This window comes from Balaenoptera acutorostrata, chromosome X (genome assembly GCF_949987535.1).
Source record: "Balaenoptera acutorostrata chromosome X, mBalAcu1.1, whole genome shotgun sequence".
NCBI lineage: Eukaryota > Metazoa > Chordata > Mammalia > Artiodactyla > Balaenopteridae > Balaenoptera > Balaenoptera acutorostrata.
Window position 1 is genome coordinate 29,630,982 of NC_080085.1, and position 22,858 is coordinate 29,653,839.

The window sequence follows — 22,858 nt, forward strand, 5'->3', positions numbered from 1 at the left end:
GTCCCCAACCCCCAGGCTGCGGACCAGTACAGGTCTGCGGCCTGTTAGGAACCGGGCTGCACAGCAGGAGGTGAGTGGCGGGCAGGCGAGCTAACAGCGAAGCTTCACCTGCGGCTTCCCATCGCTCGCATTACTGCCTTGAACCATCACCCCTCCACCCCTGCCCCGCGTCCGTGGAAAAATTGTCTCCCACGAAACTGGTCCCTGGTGCCAAAAAGTTTGGGGACCGCTGCTCTAGACAAGTGAATTAAAGGCAAGAATTTAAGTGCAACAGAAGAAAAGCAGGCACAAAACTCTCTTAATTAAGAAGAAGGAATACCAAGCTACACACTTTGTCTACATCTAAAGAAGGCTTTATTTCTTTTTCCACAAAATACTCATGCTGGAACTAGCGTGAAAGATGCCATCTCACTTCCTTTGGCCCTTTTCCCCCCTTTTGTTTAAAGGAATAACCTTGATCCTCAAGGCATACCAGACGTGTTAGATTTTATTCTATGAGCAAATTTATTAACTAAGAACGTGAATACATTCACATTCATTCCAATTAACATTAAATGACACTCTCCCAAAGAATAAGATGTCAAAAATCATGCTCGTAATGGCAGTCACTGAAATGAATGCGCTGCTCTTGGGCTGCATGCATATTTGTACTCATAAATTGACTACTAATATCAAGAAATACACACCTAACTCAGGAAAAGTAACAGATGCTTTAAGATAATATTTGTCACTAATGCCTAGTAATAGGTGGCGATTTAATTTCAAATTACTTAATTTCTTGGCCTTGGAAATTAGATATACAGATTTTACACTTAAACGAGCATTTTGTCTGTACATATTAAACTTACTGAGATCTAAAATCTCATCAGTTTTTAAATTTAGCCTGGAGAGGAAATATGTTCTAATGCTTTAAAATCCTTCTGTTTAAATTTTGGTTTACATAGCAATGATCTGTGCTTACTTTAAAACTATCTTTAAGCAGTAGATTATTCTTATTCCTTTTAGAGGGAATGAATTTAAGGGAATGCTAAAATCATATCCACTAACAAAAAGTAATTCACATCTCTGAAGTTACCTATTTTAGGTGGAGAATACCTTATTTTAGGAAACACACATTGGACCGCTGTGTTTTTCTTTCTTGACAACACACAAACACACATATATACACTCACACACAGAGATATTCACACATACATACGACATGAAAGCTGGATTTCATCTTAAAGAAAAAAAACTCCCTAAAATGGGTCCAAATGAATTCTAAGTATAGACTTGAAAGCCAGATGTTCTTTCTCTCACAATATACGAACTCCAAACCCCCTTTTACACCCACCTAAATTTACATTTGAAAGAACTCTGAAGCTAATGTAAGCATATACCAGCTAACTATTTGAGTATTTGAATATTTATAGCAATCGATTATTTCTTGATAAAAGATACACTACACTTACAGTGTATATATACAATTTTAATGGTTTCCTGCAATTGGAAAAATACTTGACATATTAATTGATTCGTATTCTTTTTATACTTCTATTATACAGAGTATGTTTTTGTTTAAGTACTCAAGATTCCAAAACGGAATATATGTCTGGGTACAACATTTTAATGTGAACAACTAAAACAGACATGCAATACTCAAATGCATCGTATACCTGGGCTGTAGGCTGAATCAATAGCCTATGCCATTTTTGAGAACTCTGGGTGTATATGTGCATAATTCTATTTTCTGAAATTATCTGAGATTCCTTCTATACTATATTTCTAAAATATTAGATGTCATGATCCAATGGTTTAGGTCAAAAGAAACTTATGGGCAACTGATCACTCTTTCCATCACTTTTGCATATGAATGAATGAATTCAACACACATTTATTGAACTTCTTCCTAGTATATGATAATATTCTAAGATCTGTGAGAATATAAGCACATATAAGACATGTCTTGCAATAGCCAGATGGAAATAATCTAACAGTAGAGAAAATATAATTAATAAAATTATAATACCAATAATATAGACTCAGTTACCTCATTTATCAAGTGGGAATGGTAATATACTCCTTCACCACAGTTTTTTTAGGAATTATATATAAGAAATGTTTTCATCATTAGCATTCATTACAAAAGATAATGGATACATGCAAATTAATTGTTCAATAAACAACTTGATTTCTAGATGTCTTGGATTGGAACTCAGCTCTCCTCTATTTCTCATTCATAGTCTGTATTTTCAATTTTCAGTTGTATACCACATTTCTGTAGTGTAATCCCCAGCCAGAAGAATGCCTATAAGCTTAATTTAGGTACAACATATTATTCAAGGCCTAGATTCTTTTCTGGTTGGGTAGCTCTTTACTTTTGGCATATGAAGATCAAAAACTGGACATATAATCTATTTTAGTTGAAGACAATACAACAGTAATGTATGCCTTCATTAAGAAAATTTAATCATAGAGCTATCATCATAAATTATCATGGATAAATGAGCCTGTATCATGTCTTTTCCTTGGTTAAAGTTTACCAAGTTAAAACAGATTGCCGTGATGTCCCATAAAAACTTTTTTTAACACAAATAATGCACTCAAAGATAAAATATGAAAGAAAAAGTTACTATATTACTTTGCAGAAACTAAATTTCATTTTTTTCTTTTTTTTAAACATCTTTATTGGAGTATAATTGCTTTACAATGGTGTGTTAGTTTCTGCTTTATAACAAAGTGAATCAGTTATACATATACATATGTTCCCATATCTCTTCCCTCTTGCATCTCCCTCCCTCCCACCCTCCCTATCCCACCCCTCTAGGTGGTCACAAACCACCGAGCTGATCTCCCTGTGCTATGCGGCTGCTTCCCACTAGCTATCTATTTTACGTTTGGTAGTGTATATATGTCCATGCCACTCTCTCACTTTGTCACAGCTTACCCTTCCCCCTCCCCATATCCTCAAGTCCATTGTCTAGTAGGTCTATGTCTTTATTCCCGTCTTGCCCCTAGGTTCTTCATGACCTTTTTTTTTTTCTTCTTAGATTCCATATATATGTGTTAGCATATGGTATTTGTTTTTCTCTTTCTGACTTACTTCACTCTGTATGACAGACTCTAGGTCCATCCACCTCACTACATGCTGTCTACAAGAGACCCACTTCAGACCTAGGGACACATACAGACTGAAAGTGAGGGGATGGAAAAAGATATTCCATGCAAATGGAAATCAAAAGAAAGCTGGAGTAGCAATTCTCATATCAGACAAAATAGACTTTAAAATAAAGACTATTACAAGAGAAAAAGAAGGACACTACATAATGATCAAGGGATCAATCCAAGAAGAAGATATAACAATTGTAAATATTTATGCACCCAACATAGGAGCACCTCAATACATAAGGCAAATACTAACAGCCATAAAAGGGGAAATTGACAGTAACACAATCATAGTAGGGGACTTTAACACCCCACTTTCACCAATGGACAGATCATCCAAAATGAAAAGAAATAAGGAAACACAAGCTTTAAATGATACATTAAACAAGATGGACTTAATTGATATTTATAGGACATTCCATCCAAAAACAACAGAATACACATTTTTCTCAAGTGCTCATGGAACATTCTCCAGGATAGATCATATCTTGGGTCACAAATCAAGCCTTGGTAAATTTAAGAAAATTGAAATTGTATCAAGTATCTTTTCCGACCACAACGCTATGAGACTAGATATCAATTACAGGAAAAAAATCTGTAAAAAATACAAGCACATGGAGGCTAAACAATACACTACTTAATAACCAAGTGATCACTGAAGAAATCAAAGAGGAAATCAAAAAATACCTAGAAACAAATGACAATGGAGACACGATGACCCAAAACCTATGGGATGCAGCAAAAGCAGTTCTAAGAGGGAAGTTTATAGCAATACAATCCTACCTTAAGAAACAGGAAACATCTCAAATAAACAACCTAACCTTGCACCTAAATCACTTTCATTTTAAAATCAGGTCAGAAGGCCCACTGCTTCAGCAAATCATTATTATCTCTCAAGCTAGTTTTTCCCATAAAATGCTTGGGTACACCTGATGTATGGATTTCTGTAATGCATGAATAGTATGTTCACATAATACACAAAATATAGTTCATAGTCACTTGCCAAGAAAATACTTAAACATTATTTCTAGTGCAAAAGCTTCCACCTAATAAATATGAATAGGCTGTTAGATGGACTCAGTAGATGCTATTTTTGTTTTAGGAGACCCTTGAATTCCACGTTTGAGTCATTCAACAGACATTTCTCACCTTGAGATTGGGCATACTTGTAATGGGACTCTTTGCTTGTGCACATAGTTACCTAGTGACTAACTTTCCTTTTATAAATGAGCTCCATTCCTGATTAAAACAGATGAAAGATTTCCAATCTTTGTGGCCAGCCCTCAGGGTGGAAAATGAGCTCAAGGAAGGCAGCTATCTGAAACTGAATACTCCCTGCAATGGACATTCCGTTCTAGTCCCTTCAGGGAAACTCCAACAATAGCTCAAACAGAAGCAAACACTTGTCTTTGAGATAGGCCAAGCCAACCATTCACTTCCTCAGCAATTTGTCCTCAGACACCCAGCCAGAGACTTAAAGCTCCTGTGCCCATATCAAAGAACTGCAGACCCAGCATGTTTTGTTTTTTTTTTAACAACTTTATTGGAGTATAATAACATCTTTATTGGAGTATAATTGCTTTACAATGTTGTGTTAGTTTCTGATGTATAACAAAGTGAATCAGCTATACATATACATATATCCCCATATCTCCTCCCTCTTGCATCTCCCTCCCTCCCACCCTCCCTATCCCACACCTCTAGGTGGTCACAAAGCACTGAGCTGATCTCCTTGTGCTATGCGGCTGCTTCCACTAGCTATCTATTTTACATTTGGTAGTGTATATATGTCCATGCCACTCTCCCACTTTGTCCCAGCTTACCCTTCCTTCTCCCTGTGTGCTCAAGTCCATTCTCTACATCTGCATCTTTATTCCTGTCCTGCCCCTAGGTTCATCAGAACCGTTTGTGTTTTAGATTCCATATATATATGTTAGCATATGGTATTTGTTTTTCTCTTTCTGACTTACTTCACTCTGAATGACAGACTCTTGGTCCATCCACCTCATTACAAATAACTCAATTTCATTTCTTTTTATGGCTGAGTAATATTCCATTGTATATATGTGCCAGCATGTTTTTAATGTGTGAACAGAAGTGATTCTCAGAAGTTCTACCCTTCCTGCATCTCTACAGCTTGGTATTAATTTGATATTGCCAAAGATGTAGCCCCTCAAAGGAATCCCCACAAGCTGGGCTTCTTTTTTAACTCTGACACTTCTTTTGAGACTAAGAAAAAAAATTACAGAGATAAACCAAAACCACTTCTGATTGCATGAATGATCTAGATTTTGCAACAAACATTTTAGCCTGAGGTTTACAACTTTTACAATTCACTGAGCACTCAGGAAAAAATAATGTACTAGGGATTATCCTATTCTGTTTCATTAGTTATCATATTGTGTATGGGAATATAATAATACATGCCAGTATTCACTGTTAAACATAAACCTTTTTCAGGCTGGATGCCTGAGTTTCAAACACATGATGATTTGATGACTAAATAACAGTCAGACAAATGATGTGGTATTTAATCATTCACTTATGTGTCGCCAAACAATTAGGCACAAGGAACCCATAGATAAGAGGCACAAACCTTCCTCTCAAGGAGCAAGGAATTATATCAGAGACAGCCTGACATTGAAAAAGAGGATATAATTACTTGCATCGAATTATCTCCAGTGAATTTTCACTAAGAACATAGAACAAGGGTACTATATTCTGACCTAGGGTAGTCAGGAACACTTTTGAACAAGGTGCTATAAGCAAGCACTAAAACAATGAATAGAGATTGTTAGTGGACGATATGTGGTGATAGCATTTTTTGAGAACATTCCAGGAAGTGGCAACAACTCATAGGTATGAAATTACATAACTTATTTGCGGAACCACAATTTTGTGGCTAAAGAGAAGTGTGCATGGTGAGGAACAGCAGATAAAGAGTTGAGAGAGATGTGAGCAGGTACCACACTATAAAGGGTCCTGTGCGCTGGAGGCTTGAATTTCACCCTGTAGCTAGAGGATTCTCTAAAGGATGTTAAGCTAGAGGCATAAGATCTTCTGTGAAACATGACTGGGAAGCAATTAGAAGGATAGATTTGTTTAAGATCAGATTAAAGCAAGGAGATCCTATACATATACATAAACACACACACACACACACACACACACACACACACACACACACAGACTGTCTTTTGATCTATGTATCTGTTTATACAGTTTGTTATATCTTTGGAAATTATATATAAATTAGTGATTCATTAATATTAATAGTTATAATAATACAAAGTAAAAAAATTATTCCCCACACCTTTGCCACTCACTGAGCAGTTTCATATATCCCATCTTTAATACCAACAAGATATAAATTTGTGAAGCAATATTATTATTCCTAGTTTATTACTCAGGACAATCAGTATTAGACATGCTCAGCTCAGTGCCAGGCACTGTATAAATAAATAATAAATATTGGCTCGGCCATGCTTACCGTGCTTGGTAGGTAGAGTCAGGTTGAAAACGCAAGTAGTCTTAGGCCTTGTCCTGTTTCTACGCCCATGGACCAGCCTAACTTCTGAAATGCCGGCCCTTTCCATACAGGCTTTTTGGTTATAAACAACGTGAAGCACAATACCTCACAAGGTAGGACATTTAGAACAAGGCTTAAATCACAATGACATTTTGTTCAATAAGTGATGCATGTTCCTGTATAATAGAAATGGACTGCATTCTAGTGAGTTAGCATTAAACCACCCTTTGCCTGTACCCTGAGTGGTGGATTTATTAATTTGGAACTTATTTGTTGATTAGGTCTGGTGATGATACACTGGCCTTTAGGACACTGAGGCCTTGTTAAAGGTTTAACACTGTATTTAAAATATTTATTTTGCAGTAAGTATAGATTCACAGGAATTTGAAACAAAACATGCAGGGATATCTTATGCAACCTTTAACCTACTTCCTCCAATGCTGACGCCTTAGGTAACTGTAGTACAATGTCAAAACTGGGAGTTAATTGGTATAATCCACAGAATTTATTCAAATTTTACTAGTTACACATGCACTCATTTGTAACCCTGTGTATGTGTGTGTGCGTGTGTGTGTGTGTGTGTGTGTGTGTGTGTGTGTAGTTCTATGCAGTTTTACCAAGTATAGCTTTGTATAACAAACACCACAATCAAGACTCAGGCTGCCTTGTGGCACCCCTAAAATAGAACACCTCCCATTCCTAACCTGTGGCAACCAATACTCTGTTCTTGATCTTTATAATTCTGTTATTCAATAATGTGATAGAAAAGGAATAACACAGTATGTAACCTTCTGATTTTTTTTTCACTCAGCGGGGTGCCCCCAAGATCCATCATACAGAATATCAATTGTTCATTTCTTTTTATTGCTAAATAGTATTTCACAATATGGATGCACCGCAGTTTGTTCTACATACACCCACTGATGGACACTGGGTTGTGTCCAATTTCTGGCTACTGACAAGAAAGATGGTATGAACATCCATATACCGGGTTTTGTGTGAACCTAAGTTTCCATTTTCTGGTAGAAATGTCCAAGAGTGGAATTGCTGGGTTGTATGGTAATTGCATGTTTAGTTTTAGAAGAAACTGTCAGACTGTTTTCTAGAATGGCTGTACCATTTTACATTCCCATCAGCATTGTTTGAGAGACCCAGTTTCTCTGCATCCTTGTCTGCTGTAGTGTTGTCAGTTAAAAAAAAATTATTTGTAATAAAAATTTTATATATTTGAGCTGTGCAACATGATTTGATATGCACATACACAGTGAAATGATCACTACAGTCAAGTTAATTAACATACCATCGTCTCACATAGTTACCCATTGTGATGGCAGCACCTGAGATCTAATAACACACTTCCAGCATTCAGTACAGTATTATTAACAATAGTCACCATGCTGTACATTAGATCTCTAGAGTTATTCACGCTATATACTGCAACTTTGTACCCTTTAACCAACATCTCCACATTCTCCCCAGCTCCCCACCCCTGGTAACCACCCTTCTACTCTCTGCTTCTACTCATTCAACTTTCTGAGATTGCACTTATGACTGAGATAATACAGGTTTTTTTCCTTCTGTGTTTGGCTGCAAGTTACCTTTCCCTTATAAACTGGGAATGTTGTTATTAACAATATATTTTTATACAGTGTAATTTATTTTTCATTGCAAAAGTCTTTTTGCCCTTTCTCTGAGGGATTGTTTTCAATTTGCCTTTAAGTCCTCCCCACCTTGCACACCTCAGGACAAATCACTTAGTGGTCAATGTCTCTTCTCTAGAACATCTTAAAATGAAATTACTACTTCATCTTTATACCCAAATACATGTCTCAAGCTCTTTTAGGTTAAAAAGAAAATGGACCTCTTCTTCAAGAGATAGATTAGCAAAGTAAGAGCAAAAAGTAAATACCTTATTTTCCCAGAATATCCACAGATAGCAATTGGGAAGAGGGAAAGGAGAGAACAAATATAAGAGACAAAAGAAAAGGACTAGACTAGTGTACAATCAAGGAAGAACATCTTAGGTATGAAGGAGGCAGTTAACGTTGACAAGTGCCACTGAGAGTTTACAAAGACAGATGAAGGAAAGAAAATATACATGAGTTGAAAACAGTTAAAAACAAAACAAAATGATACCAAGAACCAAAAGACTCTAGAGTAAAATGGAGTATGGGGAATTTAAGAAGGAAATGAAACCCAGTGGCAAAATCCTTATCTTCAATACTTATTTATACACATTAAGTTTCAACAAGAATTAAAGTGCTTTCATTGTCATTTCAAATTTTCATAAACTGCAATAAAATTATCATTATTATAAAATGTTCTTATATGTGAATGGCTATAATAGTGTACAATAAAATTTTAAACACCAATTCACTTATTCAAAAATATTCATGTGCCTGGTTCTGGAGAAACAATGGTGAGCAAAAACAACTGATGTGGCTGGGTTCATGGAACTTACCACATAGTCTGATTGATAAGCATTAGTTAGTCACATATATACACATAGGGAATTGCAACATTGCTATGTGTTATGGAGGGATGTTACATGGGAGGGAAATTTTATCTACTCAGGGAATTTTGATGTCTACTCAGAGAGAGTGGCTGGTAAGGGAAACTGATATTATCTAGGTGAAAAAGAGAGGGAACAGAAAGAAAAGCATGTGCAAAAGCCCTGTGGCAGAAAGAAGCAAGGTCTATTCAAGGAACAGAAAGAAAACCAGAAAGGTGATAAGGCAGGGGGAAGCATTACAGGAGATGAGACAGGAGAGGAAAACAGTATCTAGATCTTGTTTTATTTTCTTTTGCTTTCCTTGTAGCCAACAGAACTTACTAAAGTGATTACGTGGGTGCTGATATTATCAAACTTAGCTGACTGGATGAATTTTAGAGAATAGATTAGAGGGAATGGGGAAGAGGTGAAACAAAGAAACCAGAAAGGGAAGTGCTGCTGCATTCCTAGTGAGAGGGGGCAGCTTGGGCTAGGGTATGGGAGAGGAAATGAAGAGAAGTGGATCAAAAGATTTTAGGAGATAAAACCCACAGTATTAGACATAAGTGGGCAAGAGAGATAAAAGTTTCAAGGATGAAATGGGTTTCTAGCTCGTGAAAACTGCATGGATAGGTAGCATCATTCACTGATAAAGGGAACAATGAGAAAAGCTCAGGTTTTGTGGGATGAATGGAAAGTTCCCTTTGGGGCACTTAGAGTGGAGGTGGCTTTGTCACATACAAATGGAGATGCCAATCAGGCAATTGAAATTACAGTTCTGGGTGAATGGAAAGTTCCCATTGGGGCACTTAGAGTGGAGGTGGCTTTGTCACATACAAATGGAGATGCCAATCAGGCAATTGAAATTACGGTTCTGGAATTCATTGGAGAAATCTGAGCTAGAGGTATAACTTGGTTGGTTTTCTGCACATAAGTGTTAATAAAACCACGGGCATGGGTGCAATGACAATGAAAGGGATTACAGAGTCAGAAGACAAACTTGCTAGGACTGACCTCTGAAGAATTCTACTGTTTAAAGGTTCAGTAGAGAGAATGAGCCCACAAAGTAGACTGAACAGAAACACCCAAAGAAATGGGAACCAACCCAGGAGAGTGCAATGCACAGATCTCAAGGGAAGACAACATTTTTAAGAAGGGAGAAAATGGTCAATAGTGACCACTGCTTCAAGTTCAAGAAAGAAGAGAAAACATTTTTCTCAATTGGTTTTAGTGACATGACATTCTTTACTTCACTTGAACTAAGTCAGGTGAAGTTTGAATAGGAAAAAACTGAAAGTATAACATTTTAAGGAAAAAAAAAATCTCAATATCTAGTTCAACTGATGGATATAAAAAGTAGAAAGATAATACCTTGTTTTATTTTTGTATTGGTATCATACTATTATGATAGTATGATAATTCCATTTATAATACCATTTTCTTAAAAAATTACCAAAAAAGAAATTGCTAATATAGTTACCACTAATGTTTAATATTAAAATTAAATGATGAATAGCTCCTTAAGGAATAAAATAACAAACTATAGCTGTCTATTATAATTGGGAAGCGAAATACGGACATAACAAATTGTTTTCCCACTTTTCCCCAACTGTGTTGTAGTTTTCTTTATATTTTCCAAATGGAAGAGTTGATTTCAGTTTAGTTTTAATAATATTTATTGACTTTATATATATATATTAGTAAAGCCAAATTATTGCTGTTCACAGTACTAAACCTTATTCATGTGGGCCCAGTCCTTAGTGCTTTGTTCATCTAGCACAATGGCCTGTGTACAAGTGAAATAAAATCAGAAAGACATCTAGTGAGATCCTTCTGAGGAACTTGCTGTAGATGATTACAACAGATCAAGGGTGACATTAGTTCTATTCTTTGATCTTTCGAGTTCACACAGTCTAAAGACTGAGGTAGGAATAAAACAGTAAAACAAGTGACCTATTGTGGATATCATCATAGATAGCCCCCTGAGAAGGTCTAGAGGATGGATATGAGGTTCTTCAGGACATTTTAGTTTTTATCTAAGAAATTGTAATATGCCAGGTCTTTGAGGGAACACAAGTTTTATGAGTTTTTTTAAACGAACATTCTCAATGGAACATATTTAGTTCTTGTTAGAAGACAGCATGATTCTTTCCATTTTACGTTTTGTTGTATCCCCTCTAGAGCTCTGACAGACTCTCTTCATCAAAATCTGAGAAGTTGTGGCAGTTAACTGGTTAAGAATCTTGAATCCTCCGCCACCATTCAAATCCTGACGCCAGTATGTACAGGCTGAGCTACTGCAGGCAAATTACTTAAGCTCCCTGTACCTCGGTATCCTCATCTGTTAAATATGGATGATTCTATCCCCTATCTCCCAGAACTATAATAAGAATTAGCTGAGATACATGTAATATACTCAGAGAAACACTTGATACTTGGTATAGCATTGATGAATGCTAAATGTTATCTTTGAAGACTAGGTGAACCAGAAATATTGCTATGCACATACAAGGGACTATCAGTAACTATTTATGTAGGATATATCAATGCCTCGTTGATTCTTGTTGATGAAGAATTGCTCCTTCTTCTCATTCTCTAATTCACATCTCCCATATGCCCATACTTTAGGCCTATTTATAAAGCTGGATTCTTCAATGAAACTTTCATAATCACATAATCTATAAGTAATCATTTATGGCTGATTTGTACCATGGTTTATAACTCTCTTGACATATTACAGTAGTGGTATTTATGTATATGTGTGTGTGTGTGTGTGTGTGTGTGTGTGTATGTATGTGTTTGTGTCTATTTTTTTCTGACTTACAGAGTTGTAATTTCATAAAAGGCAGAGAGAACATTGCAGGTGTTCAACTGTTTATTTACAAGCAAGTAAAAACCTAATGGTAAAAAAGCTGCTTGATATCATATTAATATTCTATCTAGTCTTACTTCCCCAAAAGCTAACTGGTAAGTACATTATACTCATCCATGACTAAATTTCAATTACTCAAGTACCTTCTTTTTCTTCAGTACAATTCTAGTTTTATTTAAACTGAATTGTCAATGTTTGCCAAGTATTTTTTACCATTTTTCCAGATTTAAGAATAATCAATTTTACTAATGGTTCTCAAGAAATTTTAGACATTTCTCCAATAAACATCTATATTAACTAAAATGGCATTAAATAAAGTGCAAACTTACCTTGTCATATCTAAGCACTTCTGTATTCTCTGAAGGATGATTTTTCATATTGCTTAACAACTCTGACTGAGCAATTGAAATTCAGACTATGATAAATGTTTTACACTGAAGGTTCATTTCATTATACAGCAGTCAGTTGAAATGGGGTTTCCAAAGAAGGTATTTTTAGGAAGCGCAGAGTACAGGAAAAAGCTGAATACATTATACAATTTAAATATTTATTGAAGCTTTTCTACTAAGGCAACATTTTGGTGATATCTCATAGAAATACCAATGCGGGAGAGACAATTAGGGGTAAATAGATGGTAGAGACTGTGGAAACCAAGACACCTGGTACTGTGAGTTCCTCATTCATAAAGTCATTAAACTGAAGATGGAATGGGACACTCCTCGTTACAGAAATATTATTTTCCTTAGGATTTCATCATTCTTTCTAGATGCCTCTTCTATGATTTTCTGAAGCATTCTTGTCTTCCTTATTGAATTCCTGGCCTCCTTCTCCTCACCCTCTGTATGATCTTTCTACCTAGTCTCATCCACTCTCTATGGCTCACACGTTAAGTCCCCAATAATGACTTCATTTGTAGGCTTCACATCCCCAGATCCACAGCACCCACACTCTGCATAAAAAAACTTATTCCTTACCCCCAATCTTTCCCATTATTCCAGCTCCCTTCAAGTCTTCTCCTTAAAAATGGCACCATTATCCACCCAATTCTACGTGCCATGGAGGGCACCACATCCAATTCAATACTAATTTCTATTGACCCTATCTCCTAAGTAAATCTTAAATCAATCCACTTCTTTCAACTCCACTGTCACCATTCTAGTCAACATCACCTTATTTTGCCCCTGTAGAAGCTACCAGATTGATAGCTTCAGACTGATAGCTCTTCATCTACTCTTTTTTAAAATACATTTATTTATTTATTTTTGGCTGTGTCGGGTCTTCTTTGCTGCGCACCGGCTTTCTCTAGTTGCGGCAAGCAGAGGCTACTCTTCATTGCAGTGCACAGGCTTCGCATTGCGGTGGCTTCTCTTGTTGCGGAGCACGGGCTCTAGAGCGCAGGCTCAGTAGTTGTGGCACACGGGCTTAGTTGCTCCAAGGCATGTGGGATCTTCCCAGGCCAGGGCTCGAACCCGTGTCCCCTGCATTGGCAGGCAGATTCTTAACCACTGCGCCACCAGAGAAGCCCCTCTTCATCTACTCTTAACATCGCCTAATCGCTTCTTCACAAAACACAGTAATATTCTTTAAAAAAAAAAGAAACCCACAAAAATGGTCATATCACTGCCCTACCTGAAACCTTTAAAAGGCTGACCACTGATCTTACTATACAGAAAAAAATCATTCTCATGAGGTCTGAGGCTCTGAACAATTGGACCCCAGCCCACTGTTTCAGCTGCATGCTCCAAACTTTGCCTCACTTACGACACTCTAGGAAAACTGACCTTCTTTTAGTTCTTTCTTCATACCAACTTATACCTTCACATATGTTTTTCCCTCTGAATGTCACATTTTCCCTCTTTTTCCCTTGGACAACTATCGCCCAACCTCATTCTTCTTTGTCATACTTTGAAGGTCATTTTCTTAGGAGTCCTTCCCCCAATTTCTAATACTGGTCTAGGTCTCACTGTCATACATTCTTCTAACAATGTGTGCTTTATTCTGTAGCCCTTATCCCAAATGAAGTTTAAATAGTGTGTATAACTACCATGTGTAAAATAGATAGCTAGTGGGAACATGCTATAAAGCACAGGAAGCTCAGCTAGGTGCTCTGTGATGACCTAGATGGGTGGGATGAGCGGGGGGTTGGGAGGCAGGTCCAAGAGGGAAGGGATATAGGCATATATATAGCTGATTCGTTTCATTGTACAGCAGAAACTAACACAACATTGTAAAGCAATTATACTCCAATTTTTTTAAAAAACCGGAATGGGAAATAAATAAATAAATTGTGTGTGTGTGTGTGTGTGTGTGTGTGTGTGTGCGTGTGTGTATTCTCTCTTAAATTCTAATCTCAATGAGTTCACTTATTTAGAACATTATCTCCAGAGAGCATGGCACAATACCTAGCACAAGTAGGTACTCAATATGTACTAGTTACATGACTAAATGAATGAGTAACAATGAATGAATAATTGTTCCTTCTTTAAACAGTGGTCACCGAAACCCACACAATATAAACTTTACGGAGTCACTTCCTTTGATACTTTTACTTCTGGATTTATTTAGAGAGCCAATCTATTTCCAGACATTTAAAGTAAAACACTGCAGAGTCCATAGGCTTGAGCGAAGTAAACTCTGTGATAACACTTGGTGCTCTCTGACATAGCCCATTAGAGACGGGGTATGTACACCTAATCCAGAGGAACCCTTTAGCTCTTCAGCAGCTGTGCATATGGCTCCTGACCTGCCCTTCAGGCTCTACTAAATCAGGTTTCCCCAGCTGTCTGAGCTTCCAGTAAGCTCTTTCAGTTAACCACCTACATGCCAACACTGCTTGTATCTGGTTACACTCTTTAGCGTCTAATTTTCCTTTTTTCTCCCTAGTTATTTTCCAATACATCAGAGCCACTGGGATTCACCACTTGCATACATAATTTTATCCATTCCTCAACTATTTTGATAACATTTTGTCCGCTTAGTCAGCAATCTATTTCTAACACTGCCCTCGTGAGCATCAATTTAAAAAGCAATTACTCAACTTGCCTTTGATGAAAATACTTGAGCAGTTCTGACTCTGCGATTTTTCTTATTTCTTTAGTTTGACCTCACACAGTTTCCAAGGCTAAAATCTGCACTTATAACAGTGTGCTGACTCCTGTGCCCTTTAAGTCAGCACTTAGCTCAGGCTGAGGTACTATGGCTGCTGTAATCTGATAAAGGAGCAGACAAGTTGTGTGCAAATAAAGATGGGTGCCAAGAATGAGCAAAAAGCCACTGATGTTTATGCCCTTTTATAGTCCTGATTCCATGACAGTCTTAGCCAAAGGCAGAGTGGGAGGAGGGAGAGCAATTTAAAACAAAAAAAGCAAAAGCCAAGAAGAGGGTGAAAACATTGAAAGGGTAATCCCTTTATTTGCCCATAATTGGATAAAATGAGACATTGTGATGCTAGTTGTGCTTAATTAATACTGGTCTTTTTTGAACATCAATTATTTCAAAAGGTTGGAGATAAAGTACATCTAAAAGTTGAAGATAAACTGGCAAAAGCCTATATGTTATTTTGGCATATATAAATTCCTCACTGTTGTAATGCCCATGAATGGGCTGAGTATTTATTAAGTATAAACTAAGAGCTTGACAATTCAAACATTTTTTTAAAGTTTCTTTAAAATTCTATTAACCCTGCTTAAAATCCATTCAGCTACCTACATTCTGACTTTATTACATGAACAAGCATGGGCTTTCACATAGTTCCCTTTAATATTCCTCCTATTCATTAAAACAACCCAGTTTTCTACTAAGAATAAATAATAAAATGAAATAAAGAAAAATAGAGGCAAAGTACTTCCTCAGATTCTTTTACTTGAACAGTAACATAATGAGACTAAATATTTTAAACTAGCCTTAGATATATTTCAGCTTTCAAAATTAATGTATAGAAAATCATTTTTCTGACATTTAAAATTTATGGAAAGTCAGTTGCTTAAAATTATATGGAATCAAAATACTGATTTAACAGTTCTGGAAGATTCATTTATGCACACCAAAAACAACAACAACATCAACAGTTCACCAGCATAGTATCAAAATGACAGTTCCCTTCCAGTTAAAGGATAATTGTCAACTCTCCCCACCTTCCATTAGTGAAGAATGGGGTGAATAATGACAAACCAAAAGTGAGGCACTGAGGTAGAAGGTAAAAGATCATAAAGAGACTGAGAAGAAATTGATTTCCAAATCAATGCAGATTGCTAGGAACACTTGTTTTCTCCGGGCTTAGTATCATTAAATACATTGTACTATGCAAAGTCACCTCTCTAGGGACTGCAGGGCCCCAGAAAATTGCTCTGCATCTTCTTTCACCTACTGAAATTCTGAGGTCTTCTGAGTGAATATCAGAACGTAAAGACTGAGCACAGAGCTGGATGGAAATTTTTCCTTAAGATCGTAGCCTAAGTGGAAGACTCCAGCTCTGAGAGAAGGAATACTGCCCTTTGCTTTTGTTAATAGGCATGTGGGGGACGTCTTTTTAAGCGTGAATGAGCCATTCCCCTTCTTCATCCTCATCTGCCTGATGCTTATCAGAATTGCGGCTGAGACATTTAAGATTCCCTTAAAACACTGGAGCCAAGGTTTTTTGTTCTGTGGTTTTCTGGCCATATTCAGGGCAGTAATCTTGAATGGGGAAAGAAAAAGGCCATGTCCCTTGGGGTTAAAGCATTTCAGAATCTCTGGAGGAGCCATCTGGTTTAAAAAGGCACTTGCAAAATTCTAATATGCTAAAATACATGGGAAAACAAACTCGTGATACTCAAGTTTCAGGAAAAAACAAACCAAATCACCTTAGCTGCTAATCTTCAAACTACTGTTTGCATATGGGTGATTCACAAAATGCAGGGTTACTCTCCCCTTCAAGAGAGGATATCAGAATCTCTGAAAGACGTTTTCACTCACAATATTAACTAGAGGGAGTGTGACATTTTACAAATATAAAGATGTTAAGGACAATTCTACATGTGACAGAAGTAGACAAACCCCTTCCAAATTGGCAAAATAATAAACTATACTATAGCACTGCCAACCTAACTTTCATATCTGTATTAAAATTAAACTTCAGAACTCCAAATACATTATGAATATTACTCTGTCAATACTGTAGAGCGTGAAACGCCAAGGAAGTTTAACGAATAGATGTTTTTAAATGAGGAAAATATGAAGAGCACAGGTGTTTACTTATTTGCACGTTTGAGTTTTGAAGATCAGTCTGCTGCATGAACCATACTCCCTAAAGACAAATATTTTCATGAAATTATGCTATGGTACTTGGTTGCATTTAATTTAAAAAAAGTCTTCTCGTTTCCCATACTGCAGCCCATGACCTTCCCAACAAAACGTTCCAATATGAACCAACTGCCTTGATAACAGAACACAAATCTCCTAGGACTATAGCAGGACTTTGTGAGAAAGAAAACTGTTGCCTCCCTCTGAATCCAATCACAACCTGAATGTACTGCATAAAAATAAACCAAGGTCATCATTATTCCTTTTCATTGATTTGGCTTGCCTTCAAGTTACATACCCTGTATATCTGAAATAACTGCACTGCCTCCATTAACTGAGTTTGACATCACTTTAATCATTGTATCTTTTCAGAATGAAAGGCAGAAATGTCAAATACCTACCATTATAAATTCTTCTAACTCTCTAATCTGCATTAAATAAAAGCTTGTCTTTGAGAAATAATATATGCTTTAAAGAAATATAACTAGTATCAATTTTATTTTAAAATGTAAGTGAGAAAAGATTCACCCACAACGAATCTCTTCATACAGACGTGATTTCCCATGAAACTTTTAAAGCTTAAGTCTTGAAGCCCTTCACTTATATTGGCTCCTGGCAAGTCCTACCTAATTTTGTATTCTTAATTCTGTATTACTTTTCCTAAAAGAGTCCCCTTCCTTCAATTGTTCAACCTCAGGCCCCATAAAACCTAGGTGTACTTCTTCCCTCATGGTTTGTTATGTTCTGTCATTACTCTTATTTGTCAATTTCTTTTAAAATGATGTGTATTTAAAATAGAAAATAAAACACATAAACAGAAAATTTGGATGACTGAATCACTTTGCTGTATACCTGAAGCTAACACAGTATTGTAAATTATACTTCAAAAAAAGGTTTAAAAAAAGAAAATTATCTTTAAAGAAAAGTTAATTTCCAATTAATTTTCAATATCTCTCTTAGGTAACTTAGTACCTACCTAAGTTAAACCTGTGATTTAAATGTGTACGTGTGTTTATATAAAAATACACAGTCACACCAAAATATTATGTTTCTTGTATATGCAATGCAAGAAAGAATGGTGTAATGAAAAATATGATGAATCATTTTTAATAAGTTAGGGAAATATTACAGCAGAAGGTGGAAGGGGAAGGAAAGTTTGGGAAATCACTTTGTTTTAGTTTTGTGGTAAAGCCATGATGAAAGATAATAGAATTAAAAAGAACTCCTGACTTTTCCAGAGAACAAAGATTTTAATCTCTTTTATTAAACCACACAAGTGGTTAAGAGCTTTACAATTTGTTTCACACACAGCAAAGGACTTGGACTACAAAGATTTCAAATGAATACTTTAGGACTAAAGAGGAAGCTGTATTAATATCTCCATCCAAATTATGAATTTACATTTCAGTACTGTCTAGCTGGAGTAGTGTCAAGCAACACCTCTCTTCCTTAAATAACAGAAATTTGCACAGAACACTTCGTAGTCTTTTTTTTTAAGTTTAGAGTAACTACTACATGATATTGTTTACTGTATTTTCCATACTGCTATGCCACGTAAGAGACACAGAAAGCTTCTTATTAAATTAACAAGTATATTATCTATTTAGATCAGCAATCTCTTTTTCATAGTTAAGATGCCCTTAAAAGACTGCAAACGTAATTCTAAAAGATGATTTTATTAGACTTCAAGATAATTTGCATCATTTAAAAAATTCTAAGGAAATGTATAATTTGCAATCAATTATTTGAATGATTCTTTGCAATGCAATATTTAAGTAATTCTAAAAGTAAACAATACTTAGGTTAATACAGTGATGTTCCCTATTAATTGGTGACTATTTTGGTTAAAACAGAACCAAGTGTACTCTTTTAAGTTCTTCAAACTAAGGCAATTTAAAAAACTGTATTCAAATGTCAATACATTCAAAGAGTATTATGTTGTCAACTAATAAAAGTTAATGTATAATATAACCTTGTGAATATCTTCATTTTCTCTTAACAAACTCATTGTCATGTAGCCTAAGTATTACCTGATCGTTTCAAAATGTATTATAATAAAGTCCTACAGGGATTGTCCAAAAAGGTTAGCTGTCTTCAGATTCTGATTAAGAATTTAAGAAGTCATTTGAATATCTATGACAAAGCAGACAGTATGTTTGCCTTACTTCATTCCAAAATTAAATCTGCCATTCTTCCTAAATTGCTCTACACACTGGTTTATGGTTTTAATTTTGTAGCTATATCGATTAAGTGAGCAATATGTGTGTATTGCAAAGAACAAACGTGCTATTGTATTTTTGTAATATTAGTAAATGGGATGGTTTTTCAATCAGAAAGCAATTCTGATATTCACCAAAGAAATTTATAAAATAAGGAAATTATATAAAAATGTTTTCCTACAAAATCTGGTAGCGTCTTTTGTGAATCAATAAATGCACAAGGTTAATTTCTTTTCCACAATTTTTTCTCAGAGGGAAAACTTCTGTTGTGACTCTTTTCCAGAAGTTTTGAATAGTTACTTATTTAGAGAGATTTACTTTTTCCATTCTTTTTTTTTTTTTTTTCTTTTTTCATTCTTAATTATAGGCATTGCCCTCATATCTATTTCATAATGACTATAATCCACAAATCAAAGGCAGGAAAAAAAAAGATAATCTCTTTCATCCATCTCTTTGGGAGACACTGTACTGCTCATATATTATTTTTATATATTATTTTTACTATTGTGCCACAGTCAATTTTTACATTTTTCATTAGTCATCCTGACTTTCTTAAAATAAACAACATAGGTAGAGCTTATATAAAAAGCCAAACTAAAAAGTTTTACTGAAAAACTAGGTCATCATAGACATGAAACAACACCTTGACTTTACTGCAAAATATGATTATAAGCCCCTCATGTTTTTCTGTTGTTTTCTCAATAAAAGTATCTGGTCATTTGCCAGCAGAGATCATCTCATTATTTGAAATAATTTTCATGACACGCTACAGAAAAGAACATTCAAGATACTAAATGCAATATGAGAAAGGAACTTTTAAATTAAATATTTATCAATACTTTTCTCAACCTCCATTTATCCATCACAATTCATTTCATTCTTTATTTTCCCCCACAATATGCCAGATAAAATTTTTCTAACCTTGAGGCATCCACATGTCCATTCCCATGGAGCAATCAGTTCACTGAGAACATGTGTCAGGTCACTACCCCACATGTAACTGTTACTAAATACAGAAATCTCAAATAATCATGATAATAACTTAGACACACAAACTATTTCACAGCAATTTAAATGGTTTGTCACAGATACTCCAAGCCAGGTATGCATATTCTCTTACTCTAGTACTTTCTTAAATAAGAAAGATGTGTTTGATTATATTTTCTATTGAAAAGTTTTCCCAATGAGAAACATGTACACCTGCACATACATATGTACAGTGTATATAACATTTATGCTTATTCACAATCTACTATAATAAGTTTAAATTAATCTGCCTAATCAGTGAGTTTGTCACAAACTAAAAGTTATGCCATGGTAAAAAATATTTTTAGTTACTTTGTACTTACAACAGTCCTCTACTTCTTCCCACCAAAGCATTTGGAAAAAAGAAAAGTATATATCAAGGCAGCGATAAAAATCTTGGTAAATTTTCTCCCAACTTTATTGCTTCAGTAGGTTTAGGAATGATGAGAAACCAATCAACTTCAGCAGCCTTTAAAAAATAAGACTTCAGGTTTTCCTATTCGTTTTCTCTGATGCTAATTGCCTCCAAGATCTGAGTCCTGTAAGGGGAAAGTGACTGATCCCAACACTGAGTGAGTCAACACAGTAACTGATGCCAGGATTCTGTAGAGGCCCCTGGATATTTCGAATTCCAGGACCTGCGCAGAAGCAAGAGACTCGCCTTTTCTCTCAAGTTGGTTTCCCATAATAGGACTGCCCATGGCCACTACATATAAGGTTGTGCTTCCAGCATGGCAAGTCCTGTGAATTCAAATGTTGTTCAACTGTGTTCTCATTAATATCCAAACCAGAATAGCACAGAGGACATAGTGCTTTCTCTCAAAGGCTTCTAAACATAAAAACTCTTCAGTAAACAACTGTAACAAGACTTTCTGAAACTTCTACGCACATTTCTAAAATAACAGAGCAGAAAATCCTCATCTAGAATAGCCTTTTAAATGCCTTTCTTTTTTTTCATCTTTCAACAACACTAAAAACTTCACTCCACTGAACAAAAAGAAATGCCCAGAATAATCTATGCATTTGTTATGTATCCACTGTCTACCAAACTTAATTTCTACCCTGGGGATCCAATCAAAAGTCATGTATTGATGCCAACAGCCTGACTAAGAGAAGCAAGAGCAGAATGAAGCAGCTGAGCTCTGAAGGCAGAACGTGTATAGTTCTCATGGGACAAGGTTCCTGCTAAAATAAAGAGCACTTTTAGAATGGAATAAAGAAATCCTCCTTAAGTGCTACATTTCTGTCGTAGCTTATGATTACTAACAAATTACTCTTTCTTCAACTTTTTTGGTGAGAATTATTAAAACACCATCCTCTTAGACACTGAGTTAATGATCAATTATGTAATGGTTCTCAAAAGTTTTCTGTATTAAATGAACACAGTTGTAACACGTTGTTCAGCATGTTTGTAAACTCTTCTTTGCCAAGAGAAGGCTTCTTTACCTCCTTTCTTATTTTTATTTTTAATGCAACAGGTGAGCCCGATATTTATAGGAAATACTGGTAACACATTTTAGAAAGATATTCCTTTTGCAATTACAATGATCTCTGGTAAAATTATTTGTTTGAGTGTTTTTACACTACCATTTGTTAAAGTGACAGACTCATTTTTCTATGTCAAGCATTCAATTGCTTGGCACAGAAATAAACTGTAGATAAAAATAGGAAAAAAACCCTGAAATATGAGAGTCAGATGATGATGTTTACTTTAATAGTGAAGTATACATTTTATGTTTTGGAATATCATCATAATATTACCATTCCCCTCAACAAAGTCCATATGAAATAAAACACAAGCCCTGATTTTAATTTTGGGTAATTATATTTAAATTACTATCAGCCAAAACAGATTTAAAATGTTCTCTATAGGTCACCTCATCTCCTTAATGTGCTTATCTAAATATGCATATAACCAACAATTTTATAAAACATAATAAGAAAAGTGCCTTAGGAGTGACAGGGATCTAAGTCTGCATGTTAACATCAGTGTCCTATGCAACAGACTGCAATAATGCCCAGAGTATAAGTTCCTTTACACCTGTACCATGAATTCCCTGTAGATATAAACCCGTGTTTTGGCCAAGGCACACGTACAGTTTATCAGTGATTTGTAAAGTGTAGTCTATGAAGCAGCAGCAGCAGCACATGGGAACATTTTAGAAATGTGAGTACACAAGAAACCTGAAAAATATGAAACTTTGGGAGTAGGACTCAGTACTCTGTGTTTTACAGGTGATCTAATGCATGGCCAATTTTGAAAAACCCTGAAGTGTATGTTTCCAAAAACAATTGTG

The 22,858-nt window shown here is 35.7% G+C and overlaps 1 protein-coding gene across 1 annotated transcript in view; it reads right to left on the reverse strand.

Moving 5' to 3' along the window:
- The window catches only part of DMD (dystrophin), a 2,123,648-nt gene extending 2,102,516 nt beyond the window's left edge, over positions 1-21,132 (reverse strand). The window contains exon 1 of the mRNA XM_057539128.1: positions 20,885-21,132. Coding sequence (XP_057395111.1) covers positions 20,885-20,915 — 31 coding nt within the window. The 5' untranslated portion in view covers positions 20,916-21,132. The remainder of the gene's footprint in view (positions 1-20,884) is intronic.
- Between the last annotated feature and the right edge of the window lie 1,726 nt (positions 21,133-22,858).